Source organism: Bombina bombina, chromosome 7 (assembly GCF_027579735.1).
Source record: "Bombina bombina isolate aBomBom1 chromosome 7, aBomBom1.pri, whole genome shotgun sequence".
NCBI classification, from domain to species: Eukaryota; Metazoa; Chordata; class Amphibia; order Anura; family Bombinatoridae; genus Bombina; species Bombina bombina.
Genome location: NC_069505.1, coordinates 622,400,210 through 622,428,092, shown reverse-complemented (window position 1 = coordinate 622,428,092; position 27,883 = coordinate 622,400,210). Strand labels below are relative to the sequence as shown.

The following is a 27,883-nucleotide window of genomic DNA, read 5'->3' as shown; positions in this document are numbered from 1 at the left end:
TGCAGCTCGCTCCTATTCAAGCAGAATCCTACTGGCTTTACCTGCTGTGCTGCTGCATTGTTTACCAACCTTCATGTCATCTGAAATAATAATTCCCAAGTCCCCTTTCTCTCAGTAAAGTGTATGATTAGCTTTTCAGCTTTTGCCTCCAAAATGCATCATTTTACTCTTTGTGATGTGAAATTTTAGATCCAATACATTTCCAAGATTCTACATTATTTTTACATATTTTTATTTTTACTATCACTACTTATTGGATCTACTTGTTGGAACTGCTATGATAAACTGAAAAATACCCTGTTATAAATTATATTGACCACCAAAAGTCACTGATAAGAGGAATAAAAGCTCACACAAGATTAGCAAAATGTTAGGACAGTTGCACATATATTTCTATCGCACTCAGCACTGATAGGATGCACTGCTATACCGGTTTATGCTCATTTAAACATCTCATTGCATTACGGCAGTTAAAAGTGCCTGGTGGTCATAAGATATAGCCTCATGCTTTGATTTCCTTTCCACCATCTCTATGGTTTCAATCACGTATCCTGTGTCCCTGAGAGCTTTTCTTATAAACTCTTCATCCAGATTCAGAAGGTGGAAGCGGTGTTCCCCTATTGTGACAAATGAAGCATTTAACACAACTAATAATATCAGATGACCACCTGGTTTTAGCCACATGGAGATCTTCTTCAGACTCCTGAAAAAATCATCTCGGTCTTTGCAGATAGATTCCAGCAACCAACCAAGAAATATACAGTCCACTTTTGGAAGAGTTACTGGGTCAGTTAGGTTTTCTTTGGTTAAATCACATTTCAGAATTCGTTTAATTGACGTTTTAAGTGTTTCTTGTCTTGTCTTCCACTCCTCACTAAAAGATATAAATACATACAGCTCATTAAATTAAATCAGTTGTGAGGTTTGCATGTTTGCCCTTTGCACGTTTATGCATATAGACATAAATCACTGAAAACTTACTGAAACTTACCCCCCAGAGGGCTGAAATGGTTCCTACAGGATATGTTTGCACCATGCCGTTAATTCAGCCAACCAGCTGCCATCTCGACAAGCCCATAGGCTAGACAGAATGTACATGCTGTTAGGCTAGACAGATAATGTACCTGCTGTTAGGCTAGACAGAGAATGTACCTGCTGTTAGGCTAGACAGAATGTACCTGCTGTTAGGCTAGACAGATAATGTACCTGCTGTTAGGCTAGACAGATAATGTACCTGCTGTTAGGCTAGACAGATAATGTACCTGCTGTTAGGCTAGACAGATAATGTACCTGCTGTTAGGCTAGACAGATAAAGTACCTGCTGTTAGGCTAGACAGAATGTACCTGCTGTTAGGCTAGACAGAATGTACCTGCTGTTAGGCTAGACAGAGAATGTGCCTGCTGTTAGGCTAGGCAGAGAATGTACCTGCTGTTAGGCTAGACAGAGAATGTACCTGCTGTTAGGCTAGACAGATAATGTACCTGCTGTTAGGCTAGACAGATAATGTACCTGCTGTTAGGCTAGACAGATAATATACCTGCTGTTAGGCTAGACAGATAATGAACCTGCTGTTAGGCTAGACAGAATGTACCTGCTGTTAGGCTAGACAGATAATGTACCTGCTGTTAGGCTAGACAGAATGTACCTGCTGTTAGGCTAGACAGATAATGTACCTGCTGTTAGGCTAGACAGATAATGTACCTGCTGTTAGGCTAGACAGAGAATGTACCTGCTGTTAGGCTAGACAGATAATGTACCTACTGTTAGGCTAGACAGATAATGTACCTGCTGTTAGGCTAGACCGATAATGTACCTGCTGTTAGGCTAGACAGATAATGTACCTGCTGTTAGGCTAGACAGATAATGTACCTGCTGTTAGGCTAGACAGAATGTACCTGCTGTTAGGCTAGACAGATAATGTACCTGCTGTTAGGCTAGACAGATAATGTACCTGCTGTTAGGCTAGACAGATAATGTATCTGCTGTTAGGCTAGACAGATAATGTACCTGCTGTTAGGCTAGACAGATAATGTACCTGCTGTTAGACTAGACAGATAATGTACCTGCTGTTAGGCTAGACAGATAATGTACCTGCTGTTAGGCTTGACAGAGAATGTACCTGCTGTTAGGCTAGACAGATAATGTACCTGCTGTTAGGCTAGACAGATAATGTACCTGCTGTTAGGCTAGACAGATAATGTACCTGCTGTTAGGCTAGACAGATAATGTACCTGCTGTTAGGCTAGACAGAATGTACCTGCTGTTAGGCTAGACAGATAATGTACCTGCTGTTAGGCTAGACAGATAATGTACCTGCTGTTAGGCTAGACAGATAATGTACCTGCTGTTAGGCTAGACAGATAATGTACCTGCTGTTAGGTTAGACAGATAATGTACCTGCTGTTAGGCTAGACAGAGAATGTACCTGCTGTTAGGCTAGACAGATAATGTACCTGCTGTTAGGCTAGACATATAATGTACCTGCTGTTAGGCTAGACAGATAATGTACCTGCTGTTAGGCTAGACAGATAATGTACCTGCTGTTAGGCTAGACAGATAATGTACCTGCTGTTAGGCTAGACAGATAATGTACCTGCTGTTAGGCTAGACAGAATGTACCTGCTGTTAGGATAGACAGATAATGTATCTGCTGTTAGGCTAGACAGATAATGTACCTGCTGTTAGGCTTGACAGAGAATGTACCTGCTGTTAGGCTAGACAGATAATGTACCTGCTGTTAGGCTAGACAGATAATGTACCTGCTGTTAGACTAGACAGATAATGTACCTGCTGTTAGGCTAGACAGATAATGTACCTGCTGTTAGGCTTGACAGAGAATGTACCTGCTTTTAGGCTAGACAGATAATGTACCTGCTGTTAGGCTTGACAGAGAATGTACCTGCTGTTAGGCTAGACAGATAATGTACCTGCTGTTAGGCTAGACAGATAATGTACCTGCTGTTAGGCTAGACAGAGAATGTACCTGCTGTTAGACTAGACAGATAATGTACCTGCTGTTAGGCTAGACAGATAATGTACCTGCTGTTAGGCTAGACAGAATGCACCTGCTGTTAGGCTAGACAGAGAATGTACCTGCTGTTAGGCTAGACAGAGAATGTACCTGCTGTTAGGCTAGACAGATAATGTACCTGCTGTTAGGCTAGACAGAGAATGTACCTGCTGTTAGGCTAGACAGATAATGTACCTGCTGTTAGGCTAGACAGATAATGTACCTGCTGTTAGGCTAGACAGATAATGTACCTGCTGTTAGGCTAGACAGATAATGTACCTGCTGTTAGGCTAGACAGAGAATGTACCTGCTGTTAGGCTAGACAGATAATGTACCTGCTGTTAGGCTAGACAGATAATGTACCTGCTGTTAGGCTAGACAGAGAATGTACCTGCTGTTAGGCTAGACAGAGAATGTACCTGCTGTTAGGCTAGACAGATAATGTACCTGCTGTTAGGCTAGACAGAGAATGTACCTGCTGTTAGGCTAGACAGATAATGTACCTGCTGTTAGGCTAGACAGATAATGTACCTGCTGTTAGGCTAGACAGAGAATGTACCTGCTGTTAGGCTAGACAGATAATGTACCTGCTGTTAGGCTAGACAGAATATACCTGCTGTTAGGCTAGACAGATAATGTACCTGCTGTTAGGCTAGACAGAGAATGTACCTGCTGTTAGGCTAGACAGATAATGTACCTGCTGTTAGGCTAGACAGATAATGTACCTGCTGTTAGGCTAGACAGATAATGTACCTGCTGTTAGGCTAGACAGAATGTACCTGCTGTTAGGCTAGACAGATAATGTACCTGCTGTTAGGCTAGACAGAGAATGTACCTGCTGTTAGGCTAGACAGATAATGTACCTGCTGTTAGGCTAGACAGATAATGTACCTGCTGTTAGGCTAGACAGAATGTACCTGCTGTTAGGCTAGACAGATAATGTACCTGCTGTTAGGCTAGACAGATAATGTACCTGCTGTTAGGCTAGACAGATAATGTACCTGCTGTTAGGCTAGACAGATAATGTACCTGCTGTTAGGCTAGACAGATAATGTACCTGCTGTTAGGCTAGACAGAGAATGTACCTGCTGTTAGGCTAGACAGATAATGTACCTGCTGTTAGGCTAGACAGATAATGTACCTGCTGTTAGGCTAGACAGATAATGTACCTGCTGTTAGGCTAGACAGATAATGTACCTGCTGTTAGGCTAGACAGATAATGTACCTGCTGTTAGGCTAGACAGATAATGTACCTGCTGTTAGGCTAGACAGAATGTACCTGCTGTTAGGCTAGACAGAGAATGTACCTGCTGTTAGGCTAGACAGATAATGTACCTGCTGTTAGGCTAGACAGATAATGTACCTGCTGTTAGGCTAGACAGAATGTACCTGCTGTTAGGCTAGACAGATAATGTACCTGCTGTTAGGCTAGACAGATAATGTACCTGCTGTTAGGCTAGACAGATAATGTACCTGCTGTTAGGCTAGACAGATAATGTACCTGCTGTTAGGCTAGACAGATAATGTACCTGCTGTTAGGCTAGACAGAGAATGTACCTGCTGTTAGGCTAGACAGATAATGTACCTGCTGTTAGGCTAGACAGATAATGTACCTGCTGTTAGGCTAGACAGATAATGTACCTGCTGTTAGGCTAGACAGATAATGTACCTGCTGTTAGGCTAGACAGATAATGTACCTGCTGTTAGGCTAGACAGATAATGTACCTGCTGTTAGGCTAGACAGAATGTACCTGCTGTTAGGCTAGACAGATAATGTACCTGCTGTTAGGCTAGACAGATAATGTACCTGCTGTTAGGCTTGACAGAGAATGTACCTGCTGTTAGGCTAGACAGATAATGTACCTGCTGTTAGGCTAGACAGATAATGTACCTGCTGTTAGACTAGACAGATAATGTACCTGCTGTTAGGCTAGACAGATAATGTACCTGCTTTTAGGCTTGACATAGAATGTACCTGCTTTTAGGCTAGACAGATAATGTACCTGCTGTTAGGCTTGACAGAGAATGTACCTGCTGTTAGGCTAGACAGATAATGTACCTGCTGTTAGGCTAGACAGATAATGTACCTGCTGTTAGGCTAGACAGAGAATGTACCTGCTGTTAGACTAGACAGATAATGTACCTGCTGTTAGGCTAGACAGATAATGTACCTGCTGTTAGACTAGACAGATAATGTACCTGCTGTTAGGTTAGACAGATAATGTACCTGCTGTTAGGCTAGACAGAGAATGTACCTGCTGTTAGGCTAGACAGATAATGTACCTGCTGTTAGGCTAGACAGATAATGTACCTGCTGTTAGGCTAGACAGATAATGTACCTGCTGTTAGGCTAGACAGAGAATGTACCTGCTGTTAGGCTAGACAGATAATGTACCTGCTGTTAGGCTAGACAGATAATGTACCTGCTGTTAGGCTAGACAGAGAATGTACCTGCTGTTAGGCTAGACAGATAATGTACCTGCTGTTAGGCTAGACAGATAATGTACCTGCTGTTAGGCTAGACAGAGAATGTACCTGCTGTTAGGCTAGGCAGATAATGTACCTGCTGTTAGGTTAGACAGATAATGTACCTGCTGTTAGGCTAGACAGAGAATGTACCTGCTGTTAGGCTAGACAGATAATGTACCTGCTGTTAGGCTAGACAGAATATACCTGCTGTTAGGCTAGACAGATAATGTACCTGCTGTTAGGCTAGACAGAGAATGTACCTGCTGTTAGGCTAGACAGATAATGTACCTGCTGTTAGGCTAGACAGATAATGTACCTGCTGTTAGGCTAGACAGATAATGTACCTGCTGTTAGGCTAGACAGATAATGTACCTGCTGTTAGGCTAGACAGAATGTACCTGCTGTTAGGCTAGACAGAATGTACCTGCTGTTAGGCTAGACAGAGAATGTACCTGCTGTTAGGCTAGACAGATAATGTACCTGCTGTTAGGCTAGACAGATAATGTACCTGCTGTTAGGCTAGACAGAGAATGTACCTGCTGTTAGGCTAGACAGAGAATGTACCTGCTGTTAGGCTAGACAGATAATGTACCTGCTGTTAGGCTAGACAGATAATGTACCTGCTGTTAGGCTAGACAGAATGTACCTGCTGTTAGGCTAGACAGATAATGTACCTGCTGTTAGGCTAGACAGAATGTACCTGCTGTTAGGCTAGACAGAATGTACCTGCTGTTAGGCTAGACAGAGAATGTACCTGCTGTTAGGCTAGACAGATAATGTACCTGCTGTTAGGCTAGACAGATAATGTACCTGCTGTTAGGCTAGACAGAGAATGTACCTGCTGTTAGGCTAGACAGAATGTACCTGCTGTTAGGCTAGACAGAGAATGTACCTGCTGTTCTGCATATGGTCTTTAATGCACGGTTGTATACAGGCAACATGAGCACACTCTGTATAGTGCCCAAACTGCAACACAAAAGCAACTTATTTATCTCAGAGTGCCAGCACTGCAATTGAACCTGAATAATGAGGGTTTTTATTAGAGAAATACTTCATTCAACTGTCTGACCTAATTAACTGACTTTGGCCCCTAGTTATCAAGCCGTCAACCTCAAATACGCTTGAATTCCACAGCGTATTTGTGGCGAGGCTGATTCGCCTTAGTTATCAAGCCCTAGACACCGGCAAAAGTAGAATCTAGTGACGTAAGCTTCGATCCGCCAGACTCAGTCTGACACAGATCGATTCTTACGTCACTCCAGATGTTCCGCACACAAGTTCGGCACAATCTGATTACTTTTGCTAGTTATCAAAAAACTAGCAAGTACGCTCTGCACTTTTCCGGCCCAGCGTACCTGGTTTTCAAACCGCCGCCCTGGAGGTCGGCAGATCCCATAGGAATCAATGGAAGTCTGACCATAGCGAAAGTTCATGTTCGCTGCTGCCAGACATCCCATTGATTCCTATGGTAGTTTCTACACCTAACACCCTTACATGTACCCCGAGTCTAAACACCCCATATCTGCCCCCCCTACACAGCCGCAACTAAATAAATGTATTACCCCCTAAACCGCCGCTCCCGGAGCCCACCGCCACGCTAATAAACTGATTAACCCCTAAACCGCCGCTCCCGGAGCCCACCGCCACTATAATAAATATGTTTACCCCTAAACCGCCACTCCCGGTCCCCGCCGCAACTATAATATATGTATTAACCCCTAAATCGCTGCTCCCGGACCCCGCCGCCACCTACATTATACCTAGTAACCCCTATCCTGCCCCCCTATACCACCACCACCTATAATAAATTTATTAACCCCTATACTGCCCCCCCTACACCGCCGCAACTATAATAAAATTATTAACCCCTAAACCTAAGTCTAACACTAACCCTAACACCCCCCTAACTTAAATATTAATTAAATACATCTAAATAATATTTCTCTTATTAACTAAATTAATCCTATTTAAAACTAAATACTTACCTTTAAAATAAACCCTAATATAGCTACAATATAAATAATAAACTATTTAATAGCTACCTAGTTAAAATAAAGAGAAATGTACCTGTAAAATAAAAACTAACCTAAGTTACAATTACACCTAACACTACACTATCATTAACTAAATTATTCCTATTTAAAACTAAATACTTATCTGTAAAATAAACCCTAAGATAGCTACAATGTAATTAATAATTACATTGTAGCTATTGTAGGATTTATATTTATTTTACAGGTAACATTGTATTTATTTTAGCTAGTTAGAATAGTTATTAAATAGTTATTAACTATTTAATAACTACCTAGCTAAAAGAAATACAAAATTACCTGTAAAATAAATCCTAACCTAAGTTACAATTAAACCTAACACTACACTATCATTACATTTGTTAAATAAATTAGCTACAAATAACTACAATTAAATTCAATTAAATAAACTAACTAAAGTACAAAAAATAAAAAAAGCTAAGTTACAAAAAATAAAAAAAATAAGTTACAAACATTTAAAAAATATTTCAACAATTTTAAGCTACTTACACCTAATCTAAGCCCCCTAATAAAATAACAAAGCCCCCCAAAATAAAAAATTCCCTACCCTATTCTACATTAAAAAGTTACCAGCTCTATTACCTTACCAGCCCTTAAAAGGGCCTTTTGCGGGGCATGCCCCAAAGAATTCAGCTCTTTTGCCTGTAAAAAAAAAATACAACCCCCCCAACATCAAAACCCACCACCCACATACCCCTAATCTAACCCAACCCCCCCTTAAATAAACCTAACACTACCACCCTGAAGATCATCCTACCTTGAGCCGTCTTCAGCCAGCCGACCACCAATGGAACCGAAGAGGAGATCCGGAGCGGCAGAAGTAATCATCCAAGGGGCGCTGAAGAAGTCTTCCATCCGATTGAAGTCAACATCCAGGCGGCGCTGAAGAGGTCTTCCATCCGACTGAAGTCTTCATCCAAGCGGCGTCTTCAATCTTCATCCATCTGGAGTGGAGCGGAGCCATCTTCAGACGAGCCGACGCGGAGCCATCCTCTTCTTCCCGACGACTAACGACGAATGAAGGTTCCTTTAAGGGACGTCATCCAAGATGGCGTCCCTTCAATTCCGATTCTATCAGCCAATCGGAATTAAGTTAGGAAAAATCTGATTATCTGATTGAATCTGCAAATCAGATTGAAGTTCAATCCGATTGGGTGATCCAATCAGCCAATCAGATTGAGCTTGCATTCTATTGGATGTTCCGATCAGCCAATAGAATGCGAGCTCAATCTGATTGGCTGATTGGATCAGCCAATAGGATTGAACTTCAATCTGATTGGCTGATTCAATCAGCCAATCAGAATACTATCAGCCAATCGGAATTGAACCTTCATTCGTCGTTAGTCGTCGGGAAGAAGAGGATGGCTCCGCGTTAGCTCGTCTGAAGATGGCTCCGCTCCGCTCCGGATGGATGAAGATTGAAGACGCCGCCTGGATGAAGACTTCAATAGGATGGAAGACCTCTTCAGCGCCGCCTGGATGTTGACTTCAATCGGATGGAAGACTTCTTCAGCGCCCCCTGGATGATGACTTCTGCCGCTCCGAATCTCCTCTTTGGTTCCATCGGTGGTTGGCTGGCTGAAGACGGCTCAAGGTAGGATGATCTTCAGGGGGGTAGTGTTAGGTTTATTTAAGGGGGGTTTGGGTTAGATTAGGGGTATGTGGGTGGTGGGTTTTAATGTTGGGGGGTTGTATTTTTTTTTACAGGCAAAAGAGCTGAATTCTTTGGGGCATGCCCCGCAAAAGGCCCTTTTAAGGGCTGGTAAGGTAATAGAGCTGGTAACTTTTTAATGTAGAATAGGGTAGGGAATTTTTTTATTTTGGGGGGCTTTGTTATTTTATTAGGGGGCTTAGATTAGGTGTAAGTAGCTTAAAATTGTTGTAATATTTTTTAAATGTTTGTAACTTATTTTTTTTATTTTTTGTAACTTAGCTTTTTTTATTTTTTGTACTTTAGTTAGTTTATTTAATTGAATTTAATTGTAGTTATTTGTAGCTAATTTATTTAACTAATTTAATGATAGTGTAGTGTTAGGTTTAATTATAACTTAGGTTAGGATTTATTTTACAGGTAATTTTGTATTTCTTAATAACTATTCTAACTAGCTAAAATAAATACAACGTTACCTGTAAAATAAATATAAATCCTACAATAGCTACAATGTAATTATTAATTACATTGTAGCTATCTTAGGGTTTATTTTACAGATAAGTATTTAGTTTTAAATAGGAATAATGTAGTTAATGATAGTGTAGTGTTAGGTGTAATTGTAACTTAGGTTAGTTTTTATTTTACAGGTACATTTCTCTTTATTTTAACTAGGTAGCTATTAAATAGTTAATAACTATTTAATAGCTATTGTACCTAGTTAAAATAAATTGAAAGTTGCCTGTAAAATAAAAATAAATCCTAAGGCCTAGATTTGGAGTTTGGCGGTAAAAGGGCTGTTAACGCTCCGCGGGTTTTTTTCTGGCCGCACCATAAAATTAACTCTGGTATCGAGAGTTCAAAAAAATGCTGCGTTAGGCTCCAAAAAAGGAGCGTAGAGCATTTTTACCGCAAATGCAACTCTCGATACCAGAGTTGCTTACGGACGCGGCCAGCCTCAAAAACGTGCTCGTGCACGATTCTCCCATAGGAAACAATGGGGCTGTTTGAGCTGAAAAAAAACCTAACACCTGCAAAAAAGCCGCGTTCAGCTCCTAACGCAGCCCCATTGTTTCCTATGGGGAAACACTTCCTACGTCTGCACCTAACACTCTAACATGAACCCCGAGTCTAAACACCCCTAACCTTACACTTATTAACCCCTAATCTGCCGCCCCCGCTATCGCTGACCCCTGCATATTATTATTAACCCCTAATCTTCCGCTCCGTAAACCGCCGCAACTTACATTATCCCTATGTACCCCTAATCTGCTGCCCCTAACACCGCCGACCCCTATATTACATTTATTAACCCCTAACCTGCCCCCCACAACGTCGCCGCCAGCTACTTACAATAATTAACCCCTAATCTGCCGACCGCAAAGCGCCGCCACCTACGTTATCCTTATGTACCCCTAATCTGCTGCCCCTAACACCGCCGACCCCTATATTATATATATTAACCCCTAATCTGCCCCCCTCAACGTCGCCGACACCTGCCTACACTTATTAACCCCTAATCTGCCGAGCGGACCGCACCGCTACTATAATAAAGTTATTAACCCCTAATCCGCCTCACTAACCCTATCATAAATAGTATTAACCCCTAATCTGCCCTCCCTAACATCGCCGACACCTAACTTCAATTATTAACCCCTAATCTGACGACCGGAGCTCACCGCTATTCTAATAAATGGATTAACCCCTAAAGCTATGTCTAACCCTAACACTAACACCCCCCTAACTTAAATATAATTTAAATCTAACGAAATTAATTAACTCTTATTAAATAACTTATTCCTATTTAAAGCTAAATACTTACCTGTAAAATAAATCCTAATATAGCTACAATATAAATTATAATTACATTGTAGCTATTTTAGGATTAATATTTATTTTACAGGTAACTTTGTAATTATTTTAACCAGGTACAATAGCTATTAAATAGTTAAGAACTATTTAATAGTTACCTAGTTAAAATAATAACAAAATTACCTGTAAAATAAGTCCTAACCTAAGTTATAATTAAACCTAACACTACCCTATCAATAAATTAATTAAATAAAATACCTACAATTACCTACAATAAAACCTAACACTACACTATCAATAAATAAATTAAATACAATAGCTACAAATAACTACAATTACATAAACTAACTAAAGTACAAAAAATAAAAAAGAACTAAGTTACAAAAAATAAAAAAATATTTACAAACATAAGAAAAATATTACAACAATTTTAAACTAATTACACCTACTCTAAGCCCCCTAATAAAATAACAAAGCCCCCCAAAATAAAAAATTCCCTACCCTATTCTAAATTAAAAAAGTTACAAGCTCTTTTACCTTACCAGCCCTGAACAGGGCCCTTTGCGGGGCATGCCCCAAGAAGTTCAGCTCTTTTGCCTGTAAAAAAAAACATACAATACCCCCCCCCCAACATTACAACCCACCACCCACATACCCCTAATCTAACCCAAACCCCCCTTAAATAAACCTAACACTAATCCCCTGAAGATCTTCCTACCTTGTCTTCACCATCCAGGTATCACCGATCCGTCCTGGCTCCAAGATCTTCATCCAACCCAAGCGGGGGTTGGCGATCCATAATCCGGTGCTGAAGAGGTCCAGAAGAGGCTCCAAAGTCTTCCTCCTATCCGGCAAGAAGAGGACATCCGGACCGGCAAACATCTTCTCCAAGCGGCATCTTCGATCTTCTTCCATCCGGAGCGAAGCGGCTGATCTTGAAGACCTCCGGCGCGGATCCATCCTCTTCTTTCGACGTCCAACTGAAGAAAGAAGGTTCCTTTAAGGGACGTCATCCAAGATGGCGTCCCTCGAATTCCGATTGGCTGATAGGATTCTATTAGCCAATCGGAATTAAGGTAGGAATTTTCTGATTGGCTGATGGAATCAGCCAATCAGAATCAAGTTCAATCCGATTGGCCGATCCAATCAGCCAATCAGATTGAGCTCGCATTCTATTGGCTGATCGGAACAGCCAATAGAATGCGAGCTCAATCTGATTGGCTGATTGGATCAGCCAATCGGATTGAACTTGATTCTGATTGGCTGATTCCATCAGCCAATCAGAAAATTCCTACCTTAATTCCGATTGGCTAATAGAATCCTATCAGCCAATCGGAATTCGAGGGACGCCATCTTGGATGACGTCCCTTAAAGGAACCTTCATTCTTCAGTTGGACGTCGAAAGAAGAGGATGGATCCGCGCCGGAGGTCTTCAAGATCAGCCGCTTCGCTCCGGATGGAAGAAGATCGAAGATGCCGCTTGGAGAAGATGTTTGCCGGTCCGGATGTCCTCTTCTTGCCGGATAGGAGGAAGACTTTGGAGCCTCTTCTGGACCTCTTCAGCACCGGATTATGGATCGCCAACCCCCGCTTGGGTTGGATGAAGATCTTGGAGCCAGGACGGATCGGTGATACCTGGATGGTGAAGACAAGGTAGGAAGATCTTCAGGGGATTAGTGTTAGGTTTATTTAAGGGGGGTTTGGGTTAGATTAGGGGTATGTGGGTGGTGGGTTGTAATGTTGGGGGGGGGGTATTGTATGTTTTTTTTTACAGGCAAAAGAGCTGAACTTCTTGGGGCATGCCCCGCAAAGGGCCCTGTTCAGGGCTGGTAAGGTAAAAGAGCTTGTAACTTTTTTAATTTAGAATAGGGTAGGGAATTTTTTATTTTGGGGGGCTTTGTTATTTTATTAGGGGGCTTAGAGTAGGTGTAATTAGTTTAAAATTGTTGTAATATTTTTCTTATGTTTGTAAATATTTTTTTATTTTTTGTAACTTAGTTCTTTTTTATTTTTTGTACTTTAGTTAGTTTATGTAATTGTAGTTATTTGTAGCTATTGTATTTAATTTATTTATTGATAGTGTAGTGTTAGGTTTTATTGTAGGTAATTGTAGGTATTTTATTTAATTAATTTATTGATAGGGTAGTGTTAGGTTTAATTATAACTTAGGTTAGGACTTATTTTACAGGTAATTTTGTAATTATTTTAACTAGGTAACTATTAAATAGTTCTTAACTATTTAATAGCTATTGTACCTGGTTAAAATAATTACAAAGTTACCTGTAAAATAAATATTAATCCTAAAATAGCTACAATGTAATTATAATTTATATTGTAGCTATATTAGGATTTATTTTACAGGTAAGTATTTAGCTTTAAATAGGAATAATGTATTTAATAAGAGTTAATTAATTTCGTTAGATTTAAATTATATTTAACTTAGGGGGGTGTTAGTGTTAGGGTTAGACTTAGCTTTAGGGGTTAATCCATTTATTAGAATAGCGGTGAGCTCCGGTCGGCAGATTAGGGGTTAATAATTGAAGTTAGGTGTCGGCGATGTTAGGGAGGGCAGATTAGGGGTTAATACTATTTATGATAGGGTTAGTGAGGCGGATTAGGGGTTAATAACTTTATTATAGTAGCGCTCAGGTCCGCTCGGCAGATTAGGGGTTAATAAGTGTAGGCAGGTGTCGGCGACGTTGTGGGGGGCAGATTAGGGGTTAATAAATATAATACAGGGGTCGGCGGTGTTAGGGGCAGCAGATTAGAGGTACATAAGGATAACGTAGGTGGCGGCGCTTTGCGGTCGGCAGATTAGGGGTTAATTATTGTAAGTAGCTGGCGGCGACGTTGTGGGGGGCAGGTTAGGGGTTAATAAATATAATATAGGGGTCGGCGGTGTTAGGGGCAGCAGATTAGGGGTACATAAGTATAACGTAGGTGGCGGTCGGCAGATTAGGGGTTAAAAAAATTGAATCGAGTTGCGGCGACGTGGGGGGACCTCAGTTTAGGGGTACATAGGTAGTTTATGGGTGTTAGTGTACTTTAGAGTACAGTAGTTAAGAGCTTTATGAACCGGCGTTAGCCCAGAAAGCTCTTAACTACTGACTTTTTTCTGCGGCTGGAGTTTTGTCGTTAGAGCTCTAACGCTCACTGCAGAAACGACACTAAATACCGGAGTTAGACAGATCCCATTGAAAAGATAGGATACGCAAATGGCGTAGGGGGATCTGCGGTATGGAAAAGTCGCGGCTGAAAAGTGAGCGTTAGACCCTTACCTACACGACTCTAAATACCGGCGGTAGCCTAAAACCAGCGTTAGGAGCCTCTAACGCTGGTTTTCACGGCTACCGCCGAACTCCAAATCTAGGCCTAAGATAGCTACAATATAATTATTATTTATATTGTAGCTATATTAGGGTTTATTTTAAAGGTAAGTATTTAGTTTTAAATAGGATTAATTTAGTTAATAAGAGTTAAATTTATTTAGATGTATTTAATTAATATTTAAGTTAGGGGGGTGTTAGGGTTAGTGTTAGACTTAGGTTTAGGGGTTAATAATTTTATTATAGTGGTGGCGGTGTAGGGGGGGGGGCAGGATAGGGGTTAATAAATTTATTATAGGTTGCGGCGGTATAGGGGGGGCAGGATAGGGGTTAATAAATTTATTATAGGTTGCGGCGGTATAGGGGGGGCAGGATAGGGGTTAATACATTTATTATAGGTGGCGACGGTGTAGGAGGGGCAGATTAGGGGTTAATAAGTTTAATATAGGTTGAGGCGGGGTCCTGGAGCGGCGGTTTAGGGGTTAAACTATTTATTTAGTTGCGGCGGGATCCGGGATCGGCAGGATAGGGGTTAATAACTTTATTACAGGTGGCGGCGGTATAGGGGGGGCAGGATAGGGGTTACTAGGTATAATGTAGGTGGCGGTGGGCTCCGGGAGCGGCGGTTTAGGGGTTAATACATTTATTATAGTTGCGGCGGGGTCTAGGAGCGGCGGTTTAGGGGTTATTAACTTTATTTAGTTGCGGGGGGCTCTGGGGGCGCCGGTATAGGGGGTAGAACAGTGTAGTTAGTGTGGGTGCTTAGTGACAGCTTGTCAATAAAGCTGTCAAAAAGCCGAAGAGCAGCGAGATCGGATGAGTGATAACTATCACAGTCCGCTGCTCATCGCCCCGTACTTGGTGCACGGCTTTTTGACAGCTTTTTTGATAACTTTGGCGAACGTATTCAGGTCTGCGGCAGCGGTGATGGTAGGCGAGCTTAGGCAGGTGTATTGGGCCGGCGAAGGCAGGTAAAGTAGACGCGTTGATAACTAGAGGCCTTTGTCTCAAAATAAAAACACAATAAAAGAGGTTTCAATGATACAAACAGTTTTTATCGAAAAAATTCCCATTTAAGCGAATAGACCTGTAAATCTGCTACTTATATAGTGCAAGAAGAGCATCATAGTTTACAAAATATCTCATAAAAACAGGTGTCAGGCTTCTCATTGCTAAACAACAAATAAAGACAATAAGCTTCTTCCAGTTTTCTCTTAAACCAGAGAAATAGAGAGGGGGAGAGAGAGGGAGAGATAGAGGGAGAGAGAGAGGTAGAGAGAGAGAGAGAGAGAGAGAGAGAGGGAGAGATAGAGGGAGAGAGAAAGGGAGAGGGAAAGAGCGAGAGAAAGAGATAGGGAGAGAGAAGAGCGGGAAAGGAGGGGAGAGAAAAGGGGGGGGAGAGAGGAAGAGAGAGGAAGAGAGAGAACAAAAGGGATGGACACACACAGGTAAACCCCCTCCCATAATTTACGCTTACCTGATAAATTAACTTCTTTCATGATGGTGAGAGTCCACAAACCATTACTCCTGGGAATTAGTCTTCCCTACAACTAGGAGGAGGGAGAGATTCTTCTTTATTTAGTGGAGACATTGTATGACTAAGGGTGTATAATCTGAAACGTTATTGCTGTTTTTTTGCCTTTGAATCCTCCCCTAAAAAAAGAAGAATTTGGAAGCTTATGCTGTGGACACTATTTTTTATTGGAGATACCTAGGAGCTATCAGTGAGCTCCTGTCTGCGTTTGCATTTGCACTGTATTGCTTTAAGATATTGCTGGTAGCCCTACATTGGATTGAGGAGGGAGAGTTTCCCAGACCCCAAGAGCTCTATAAAACCCCTCCCCCCTCACTGGTAAACTATTCTGATGTAAAGCCAAGCAAAAGAGGTAGGAAAACAAGAGCAAAATAACAGGAGCAGGGAAAAAAAGATGTGCGTAAAAATAAATGAACACCAAAAAAACAGGGTGAGGGCTCATGGACTCTCACCGCCATGAAAGAAGTTAATGTATCAGGTAAGCATTCATTATTTTTTCTTTAATACAGGTGGTGAGAGTCCATGATCCGTTACTCCTGGGAAATATGACACAAGTTGTGTAGTTCATGAGTAATGAAAAATAAGGCAAGATAAAAAGAACATTGTTCCCCAGTAAAAATAAAGTTACAATCCAAAAAAAGAATACACAGGGTAGTTTAGAAAAATAAAATAAAACAACTAACTTGCAAATTTGATCAACAAAAGCCTCATTCTAAAAATACCAAAAAATGGCAACTGAACGGATAGAATTAGCAGAATCTGTTTAGATGAAGGATGTCCCTTCTCGAAGAAAGCTTTATGAGCTAAAAAGTTTCAACCAAGAAGCCAAAGAAGCAACAGAAGTTTTCTGCCCCTTCCTTGAAACAAACAAACTAGAAGTTTGTCAAAAATCCTAGAAGTGTCTACATAATATTTCATGGGTCTTACAACATCCAAGTTATGAAGAAGCCTCTCTAAAGAAAACTTAAGTTTAGGACATAAAGAAGGGACAACAATTTCCTGTCTAAAATTTTCCAAAGACACAACCTAAGGAAAAAAGACAAATTTAGTCCTAAAAACTGCCTTATCCTGAAGAAACCCATAGATGGAGCAAACATCTCAGAAACTCTTCTAGAAGAAGACATAGCCGAAAACCAGCTTATGCAGAGGCTCAAAAGGAGGAGCCTGCAAAACGTCCAATACCAAATAAAACTCCAGGGATGAGAAATTGGCTTAATTCTAGCCAAAGCTTAAAAAAAGCCATGAATGACAGGAAGATTAAACATCTTCTAGAGGAGCAAAACTGAAAGAACAGAAAAATGACCCTTCAAGGAACTGGCAAATAAACCCACATCAAAACTATCCTGCAAAAAATGCAAAAACCTAGAAACTTAGGGGCATATTTATTAAGCTCCGTATGGAGCTTGATGTCCTGAAGCCTCGCCGAAACAGAAGTTATGAAGCAGCGGTCTAAAGACCGCTGCTCCATAACCTGTCTACCTGCTCTGAGGTGGCGGACAGAAATCAACCCAATCGAATACGATCAGGCTGATTGACACCCCCTGCTAGTGGCCAATTGGCCACAAATCTGCAGGGGGCGGTATTGCACCAGCAGTTCACAAGAACTGCTGGTGCAATGATAAATGCCAAGAGTGTATGCTGTTGGCATTTATCGATGTGCAGCGGACATGATCTGCTATATTGGATCATGTCTGCTCACACAATCATGAATATGCCCCTTAGAATTAACCATAGAAATTAATGTCCTTAAGGAAGAAAAAGCTCCCTTAACTATAGTCTCAGTAAAGGTAATAGAATCCAACATATTTCCCTTGAAAAGAGAAAGAAAAAAGTCTGGATTTATAAAACATATAAGCAGACCATGAATTGAACCTAAAAGCCTGAATATATAGACTCTACATATAGGAAGTCAGTCTAAATCAGATTAACTGCATATTAACTGCACATTCAAAGTATTAAGGATAACAATTCACCTTTACTTAAAACATTTAAAAACAAAACAGGAGTACATACATATTTATCCCTGCACAATGTTTCACGCGTTTCATGCCGGTCTCATGGTTTTTCAGTTGGGGAGTAGGGTTACTACCCAGTCAGTATTTTTAAGGTTCAGATTAAAGTTGAAAATAAAGATGAAATATAGAAATAAAGATGCTATAATGTTTAATCTTCTTCTACATGTGCTGTAATCTACTTATAAACAAAAGATCAGTTAAAATCAGTCCTAGCAGCTTTCATTCTTGATTTATGCTGTATCATTAATTTTTCAAATTTATGCTAATGAGTGTGGCTGGTATTTTTTTCCAGAAAAGGTGGCAACCATGTTGAGGAGCTGTTTTTGTATTGCTGTAAATAGCAGCAATATTGAGAAAAAAAGCACAGCAATCGTATTAAACCAAGTACTGAGAAATGACGTGGCACATGGTGCAGTGTAGCTGAATGATATGACAAAGGCCATGACCATAGCAAGAGCAAAGATATAAAGTTCATGCAGACCATTGTATGGAACAGGGAAAAGCTGTGGATTACCAGACAAGGCACCCATGGCAGGTCATAATGGAACCAGAATTGGCTGCCTTATTATAGCACTGATATATGGTACAGCACTTTACCCTGTGGGTGCGCCAGAGCACGTTTATTTAATATATGCCAAACAAGATGCATCCCAGATAATGCTGTATACCGTCTGTTTGTACATGAATTAGAGTACAGTTAATATAGGACTTTTGTTTCATACTGGTGGTGAGAGTCCACAATCCATTACTCCTGGGAATTACTCTTCTTTACAACCAGGAGGAGGCAAAGATTCCCAAACCCCAAGAGCTCCACAAACCCCCTCCCACCTCACAGATACCTCTGTCTTGTCTTTGCCTCCACTGGAGGTGGTAAAAGAATGAAGATGTGCATTTGATTCTTCAGAGTGAGGGGCTTTCACTCTACTGAGGCACATTTTCCCCTCAGAGTGAAGTGTATTTCAGAGGGAAGTATGGTTTGTGACTCTCTTTTCCACCTTATGGTAAATTTTGCTTCTTCTTATGAATCTACAATATTCTCATATTCCATAACCTCTGCTGATTTGTTTCAGTACTGGTTTGGCTGTCTACTTTACTAGTAGATAAGTGTTGGTAAGTACTGGGTGTCATGATTGCAGCTTCAGATGCAATTCCATTTGCTCGATTTCACATGAGACCTCTTCAGCCTTGTATGCTTTGTCAGTGGTGCAGGGATCACACTCAGTTATTTCAAAAGATGTTTCTGTATCACAGTACAAGACAGTCTCTGACTTGGAGGATCATCAGTTCATTATTTAGTGGGCTTCTTTTTGGTTGTTCTACCTGCACTGTGATCACTACAGATGCGAATCTTCCAGGCTGGGGAGCTGTTTGGTTTTTTTTGAGAGCACAAGGGGTTTGCCAATAAACGTTCTAAAACTCTGTGCTATTTTCAGGGCTCTTCAGACATTGGGGCCTATTTATCATCGGTCTTGCGGACCTGATCCGACAGTGCGGATCAGGTCCGCAAGACCTCGTTGAATGCGGAGAGCTGCTGGTGCAACGCCGCCGCCTGCTGACTCGCAGCCAATGTGAGCTGTCAATCAACCCGATCGTACTCGATCGGGTTGATTTCCGGCGATTCCTGTCAGCCTGCTCAGAGCAGGCAGACAGGGTTATGGAGCAGCAGTCTTTAGACCGCTGCTTCATAACTTGTGTTTCTGGCGAGTCTGAAGACTTGCCATAAACACGGGCCCACAAGCTCCGTATGGAGCTTGACAAATTGGCCCCTTTGCCTATAGGGAGTCTCATCTCCACTTTCAATCAGACAATGTCACAGCATTGGCTTCTATCAATCATCAGGGGGGAACCCATAGTTTCCTAACCATGAGGGAAGTGTCTTGAATACTCTCATGGGCAGAAGTCAATTACTGTCTAGTCTCTAAAGTTCATATTCCAGTAGTGAACAACTGGAAAACAGATTTTCTTTCATGTAATTGGCAGGAGTCCATGAGCTAGTGACGTATGGGATATACAACCCTACCAGGAGGGGCAAAGTTTCCCAAACCTCAAATGCCTATAAATACACCCCTCACCACACCCACAATTCAGTTTTACAAACTTTGCCTCTCTATGGAGGTGGTGAAGTAAGTTTGTGCTTGATTTTTCTTCTATGATAAGCGCTTCTCAGGATATTGAAGCCCGATTTCTCCCAGAGTACAGTGTTTGTCAGAGGGATGTGAAGGGAGTATCGCCTATTGATTTTATGGTTTTCCTCATGGGAAATCTTTTCAAGGGTTCTCTGTTATCAGTCGCAGAGATTCATCTCCTACCTCCCTTTTCAGATCGACGATATACTCCTATATACCATTACCTCTGCTGATACTTTTTCAGTACTGGTTTAGCTATCTGCTATATGTGGATGGGTGTCTTTCGGTAAGTACATATTGTTATTTAAGACACTCTTAGCTATGGTTTGGCGCTTTATGTATTAATATAAAGTTTTAAATATATGTATTTTACTTATATATGCCATGAGTCAGGTCTATGTATATTTCCTTTTTGCAGTCTAAACAGTTTCAGTATAGGAAGCATGTTTTGGGAAGTTTATTTAAACGTTTTTCTTACCTGGGGTTCAGTCTTTTTCAATTTGACTTTCATTTTTTCCTCTTAATCATTTACTGTACCCACACACATTATGTATGGATTCTCAGTTCCTGTTATGTGTTACTGCCAAAAAAAAACCTCAATATGTATTCAACAACATCTCCTGAGTACAGTGATACCACCCATGCATAGGTGTCTCGGGTTCCCTGGCGGCTAAAAGGCTTTATTTTTAGGGGGCGCATTCCAGTTTTCCAACTTGAAATTTTCACATCTGTCATCATGCACCCATGTTCTATTTGGGACATTTCTGAAGCTGGCCAATTAAATTTACCCCCATCAAACCATATATTTTTGAAAAGAAAAAAAACTAGGGTATTTCAAATGCTGGCATTTTAACACTTTCCATGGACTAATTCAACCACCAGTCTTTTTGTCAAACTTCTGGGTAGTCATTATGTGGTGTTATTTTTCACACACATTGTATTCTAGGCATGGATTCTCAGTTCCTGTTATGTGTTACTGCCAAAGAAGTCCCCAATATGTGTTCAACAACATCTCCTGAGTACAGTGATACCACCCATGTATAGGTGTGTTGGGTTCTATGGGGGCTAAAAGGCCTTATTTTTAGGGGGTGCATTCCAGTTATTCAACTTGGAATTTTCACATCCCATGCGCCCATGTCCTATTTAGGACATTTCTGAAGCCGGCCAATGTAATTTACCCCATCAAACCATATATTTTTGAAAAGTAGAAACCCAAGGGTATTTCAAATGCTGGTATTTTAACACTTTCCATGCACTAATTCAACCACCAGTCTTTGTCAATCTATTGGGCAGTCATTTTTTTATGTTATTTTTCACACACATTGTATTTTAGACATGGATTCTCAGCTTCTGTTATGTTTTACTACCAAAGAAGACCCCAATATGTGTTCACCAACATCTCCTGAGTACAGTAATACCACCTATGCATAGGTTTGTTTGCTTGTTTGGGGGGTGCAATGCCAAATGTCTGACATGCGTTTGTGATTTGTTTTCACATTTAACATATTTTCTTTGCCTATTGTCTTTTTGGGGGTATTTTTACATACCCCAATTTATTTGTTTTCCATCAATGTGCATATATTTGAAAAGTTGACACCCCAAGGTATTGCATATAGTGTGTGTTGATGCCTTTGATGCAACCTTTTAGCCATAAAAATTGGAGAAAGTGTATAGTGGTAATTGTTCAATTTTCATTTTTACACAAACATTGCTTATTGACAATGATTTAGGAGAGACTGTTGTAAGTTATTGCAAAAAACACTCCAGGTTGTTTTCGGCAAGACCTCCTGAGTACACCTATGCCCCCCATGCATAGGTTTGCCAGGATTCCAGGAAGGTTCTGTTACAATTTTATGACTTGTAATTTTAGTTATTAAAAGTGAGAGTTTTTCTTCTGATAGGTCTATCTTTAGTTGGGGGCCTATCGCATACCCCAGTTTTATCTATTGCCATGAAAGTGTATATTTTTGAAATGTTGACACCCCAAGGTATTGTATATGGAGTGTTTTGATGCCTTTGAAGCAACCGTTTTAGCCAAAAAAATTGAGAAAGCGTATGGTGGTAATTGTTCAATTACCATTTTTACACACACACTGCTTTTTGATTATGATTTAGGAGAGACTGTTGTAAGTTATTGCAAAAAAATACTTCAGGTTGTTTTCTGCAAGGCACCCTGAGAACACCTATGCCCCCCATGCATAGGTTTGACAGGGGTTTTGGTAATAAAAAAACAGAGTAGTGAAATGTAAAAATCTAGCACAGTAAAAGTAAAAAAACAACCAAAAAAAAAATCTAACAGTAAACATAACCAAAAAAAATAATAACGGCAAATGTATTTATTTTTTAAAAATTGACCATTGTATGGTACCGCTTGAAGCAGTCCCCAATGCAGAGTGCAGGCTGTCCAGGGCAATCAGGACAGTGATATATGGTGTCCCTTCTCTGTCCCCTCTTGGTACAGACTCTGCATTATTTTTGTGGTTTCTGCTTTGAGGCAGTAGGGGGGATTTTAAAAATAAAATGGGTAGCCCCAACTCTGCTCTCTCCCATCACCGCCCGGGGAGCAGGTGCATCATGGTACAAAATCCCCGAAATGATCTGGAGCTGAAACTGTAAAAAAGTCTGTTTCATTCCAGGGTTTGCATTTTTGAACAACAAAAAAGTGTTGTGGGTTGCAATCTGCATTAGGTAAATTGCAACCTTTTTGTACCAGGCCCTTGTCTTCCGCATAATTAGGTAGGGCTGCAGCAGCTGATCTGCCAAATCAACCCCACCCATATGCCGGTTATAAGACTTGATGCACACTGGCTTCCTTATGATCTCAGCTCTGCCACGTACAGAGACCGCCACCGTCCTCTCTGTGTGGATGGTGGTAAGAAGGTATACATTCTTCTTGTCTCGGTACTTAAAGGGACCGTCAACACCAGAATTTTTGTTGTTTAAAAATATAGATAATCCCTTTATTACCCATTCCCCAGTTTTGCAAAACCAACAATGTTATTGAAATACTCTTTTTACCTCTGTGATAACCTTGCATCTAAGCCTCTACAGACTGCCCCCTTCTTTCAGTTCTTTTGACAGACATGCCTTTTAGCCAATCAGTGCTGGTTACAGGGTAACTTCACGTGCATGAGCTCAATGTTATCTATATGAAACACATGAACTAATGCCATCTAGTGGTCAAAATGCATTCAGATTAGAGGCAGTCTTTAATGTCTAAGAAATTAGCATATGAACCTCCTAGAATTAGCTTTCAAATAAGAATACAAAGAGAACAAAGCAAAATTTGTGATAAAAGTAAATTGGAAAGTTGTTTGAAATTACATCCCCTATTTAAATCATGAAAGTTTTTTTTGGACTTGACTGTCCCTTTAAGTGCCAACAGCTCCTCTTGGCGCAGAGCTGAGGTCTCCCCCCTTCGTAGCTGAGTGTGTGCAAGTTGTCCTGGGAAACCTGTGCGGTTCTTTTTAATTGTACCACAAACTACTGTATCAAAGCAAAACAGTAGCTTGAACAAAAGGACACTTGTATAAAAATTGTCTAAGTACAAGTGATACCCTTTGTTCATTAGGGGTAATATCAGGTCCCAGAAATTCTTGACAGTGTTTCCCATATGTTCTGGGCAACCTGGAGGGTCAAGGTGGCTATCCTTTCCCTCATACAACCGGAAGGCCTGAGTATACCCAGTCTCGCTCTCATAGAGCTTATACACCTTTACTCCATACCTGGAGCGCTTGAAAGGAATATACTGCTTGAATCCCAGCCTTCCCTTATACTTCATCAGGGATTCATCAATGCATATACTCCTTCCAGGTGTATAAGCCTCTGCAAACCTGGCAGAAAAGTGGGTAATCATGGGGCAGATTTTATACAGCCTGTAAAATTGGGGATGCTCCCTATGGGGGCACAGGCTGTTGTCGCTGAAGTGCATGAAATGCAGAATCATTTCATACCTCTGCCTCAACATACATTGGGAGAAAATGGGGGTAGAGTAGATGGGGCTACTGCTCCAGTAGGAGTGAATGGAGGGTTTCTTTATGATGCCCATCAGCATAGTCAATGCCCAGAATTTTTTTAAATTCTGGCACATTGATGGGGGCCCATTGCTGCTTTCCCAAATATGTACCAGGCTTTGCAGCATGGAACTGATGGGCATATAAATTAGTTTGGGCAACAATGTTCCCCAATACATCATCGCCCAGAAACACCTCCAGAAACTGTTGGGGCTAAAACCTGCCACATCTATATTTATGCCAGGATTTGCTGTGAAGGGCCTCTGGAGATGAGGCGTTACCCACTCTTCAGCGGCAATGGCAGCAACACGCCTCCTTCTGGCAGGGGGGCTAGCAGGGGGCTGGCAGGGGGGCTATCAGCCATAGATACATCACTATTAGTTGAGACTGCATCTAACGATGTATCTGAGCATATGGCAGGGTCAAAATTGGGGTCTGAATCAGACATAGAGGCATCTGACTCTGACGCAAGGATGGCATACGCCTCCTCAGCACTATAGCCTCTATTTATCAAGCTATCAACCGCAAATACACTGGAATTCCGCAGCATATTTCTGGCGAGCCTGATTCGCCTTAGTTATTAAACCCTACAGACCGGCAAAAGTAGAATTTAGTGACGTAACATACGATCCACCGGATTCAGTCCGACACAGATCGATGCTTACGTCACTCCAGATGTTCCGAATGCAAGTTTGGCACAATCTGACTACTTTTGCTAGTTATCAAATAACTAGCAGGTACGCTCGACACTTTTCCAGCCCAGCGTACCTGGTTTTCAATCCGCCGCCCTGGCCACTCCCGGAGCCCAGCACCACTCTAATAAACTTATTAACCCCTAAATAGCCACTCCCGGAGCCCACCGCCACCTACATTTTTATTTATTAACCCCTAATCTGCCTACCCTACACCGCCGCCACCTACATTATATTTATTAACCCCTAAACCTAAGTCTAACCCTAACCCTAACACCCCCTAACTTAAATATAATTTAAATAAATATAAATAAATATTCCTAGCATTAACTAAATTCCTATTTAAAACTAAATACTTACCTATAAAATAAACCCTAAAATAGCTACAATATAACTAATAGTTACATTGTAGCTAGTTTAGGATTTATTTTTATTTTACAGGCAACTTTGTATTTATTTTAACTTGGTAGAATAGTTATTAAATAGTTATTAACTATGTAATAGCTACCTAGTTAAAATAAATACAAAAGTACCTGTAAAATAAAACCTGCCCCAAAGTAATCACCTCTTTTATCTGAAAAACAAGTACAATACCCCCCCAACATTAAAACCCACCACCCACACACCCAACCCTACTCTAAAAGCCACCCAATCCCCCCTTAAAAAAACACTAACCCCTCGAAGATCACCCTACCTTGAGAATTCTTCACCCAACCAGGCCGAAGTCCTCAACGAAGCCGGGCAAAGTGGTCCTCCAGACGGGTAGAAGTCTTCATCCAAGCCGGGCAGAAGAGGTCCTCCAGATGGGCAGAATCCTTCAGACAGCATCTTCTAGCTTCATCCATCCGGCACGGAGCGGCTCCATCTTCAAGACATCAGACGTGGAGCATCCTCTTCTTTCGACGTATTCAAACAGAATGAAGGTTCCTTTAAATTACATCATACAAGATGGCGTCCCTTCAATTCCGATTGGCTGATAGAATTAAGGTAGGAAAAATCATATTGGTTGATGCTGGTATTACGCTCGTATTTACAGCCAATAGTATGCAAGCTCAATCCTATTGGCTGATTGGATCAGCCAATAGGATTGAAGCTCAATCCTATTGGCTGATTGCATCAGCCAATATGATTTTTTCACCTTTAATTCCAATTGGCTGATAGAATTCTATCAGCCAATCGGAATTCAAGAGAGGCCATCTTGGATGACGTCACTTAAAGGAACATTCATTCGGGAAGAAGACTTCGTTTGAAGAGGATGCTCCGCGCCGGATGTCTTGAAGATGGACCTGCTCCGTGTCGGATGGATGAAGACTTTTGCCCGTCTGGAGGACCACTTCTGCCGGCTTGGATGAAGACTTCTCCCGGCTTCGTTGAGGACTTCTTGCCGCTTGGATGAAGACTTCTTCCGGCTTCGTTTAGGATGGATGTCCGGTCTTCAAAACTGTAAGTGGATCTTCGGGGGTTAGTGTTAGGTTTTTTTAAGGGTTTATTGGGTGGGTTTTAGTTTTAGCAAATAGAAAAAGAGCTAAATGCCCTTTTAAGGGCAATGTCCATCCAAATGCCCTTATCCGGGCAATGGGGAGCTTAGGTTTTTTTAGTTAGGATTTTATTTGAGGGTTGGTTGTGTGGGTGGTGGGTTTTACTGTTGGGGGTGTTTGTATTTTTTTTACAGGTAAAAGAGCTGATTTCTTTGGGGCAATGCCCCGCAAAAGGGCTATTGGTAGTTTATTGTAGGCTAGGGTTTTTTTTTATTATTTTTTTTTGGGGGGGGCTTTTTTTTATTTTGATAGGGCTATTAGATTAGGTGTAATTATTTTAAATATCTGATAAATTCTTTTTTTTATTTTGTGTAATTTAGTGTTTTTTTTGTAATTTAGGTAATTGTATTTAATTTAGGTAATTTATTTAATTGTAGGGTAAGGTTAGGTGTTAGTGTAACTCAGGTTAGGTTTTATTTTACAGGTAAATTTGTATTTATTTTAGCTAGGTAGTTAGTAAATAGTTAATAACTATTTACTAACTAGTCTACCTAGTTAAAATAAATACAAACTTGCCTGTAAAATAAAAATAAACCCTAAGCTAGATACAATGTAACTATTAGTTATATTGTAGCTAGCTTAGGGTTTATTTTACAGTTAAGTATTTAGTTTTAAATAGGAATTATTTAGTTATTAATAGTAGGTTTTATTTAGATTTATTTTAATTATATTAAAGTTCGGGGGTGTTAGGGTTAGACTTAGGTTTAGGGGTTAATAAATTTAGTATAGTGGCAGCGACGTTGGGGGCGGCAGATTAGGGGTTAATAAATGTAGGTAGGTGGCGGCGATGTTAGGGGCGGCAGATTAGGGGTTAATAATATTTAACTAGTTTGCGAGGCGGGAGTGCAGTGGTTTAGGGGTTAATATGTTTATTATAGTGGCGACGATGTCCGGAGTGGCAGATAAGGGGTTAATAAGTATAATGTAGGTGTCAGAGATGTCGGGGGCAGCAGATTAGGGGTTAATAAGTGTAAGATTAGGGGTGTTTAGACTCGGGGTTCATGTTAGGGTGTTAGGTGTAAACATAAAATTTGTTTCACCATAGGAATCAATGTGGCTGCGTTGCGGAGATTTACGCTGCTTTTTTGCAGGTGTTAGGCTTTTTTTCAGCCGGCTCTCCCCATTGAAGCCTATGGGGAAATCGTGCACAAGCGCGTAAAACCAGCTCACCGCGGCTTTCAGCAGCGCTGGTATTGGAGTCCGGTATGGAGCTCAATTTTGCTCTACGCTCACTTCTTGCCTGATAACGCCGGGTTTATGAAAACCTGTAATACCAGCGCTGTAGGACAGTGAGTGGTGACAAAAACATGCAAGTTATTACCGCATCCCTCATACCGCAAAACTCGTAATCTAGCCGTATGTTATTAATCCTTTTCAAACTGGATTTTAAGATTTTTTGGCTCTTGAGGTTTTTCCCTATGCAATATACTATTTGTATTATATTCTAGAGAATGTTTATCCTGATTCCCTCTTGGGACTGTGCTACTATTTCTAGGGAGATTGGTACTTATTTCAGGATTCTTTAGAATTTTTGAATATAACATTGGTAGAGCATATTCATGTACTGTTTATATCTTAGCTCAGCTTTATCTGTGGCTGACATTGCTGTTTTCTCAACCTTTGTTGAACAGTTAGTATAAGCAGTTTC

General features: G+C 40.9%; 1 protein-coding gene across 1 annotated transcript in view; it reads right to left on the bottom strand.

The window, feature by feature from the left end:
- Positions 1-453: 453 nt before the first annotated feature.
- LOC128636748 (nicotinamide N-methyltransferase-like) overlaps positions 454-27,883 on the bottom strand; it is a 45,467-nt gene continuing 18,037 nt past the window's right edge. The window contains exon 2 of the mRNA XM_053689730.1: positions 454-874. Within this exon, the coding sequence (XP_053545705.1) occupies positions 454-874 (421 nt within the window). The remainder of the gene's footprint in view (positions 875-27,883) is intronic.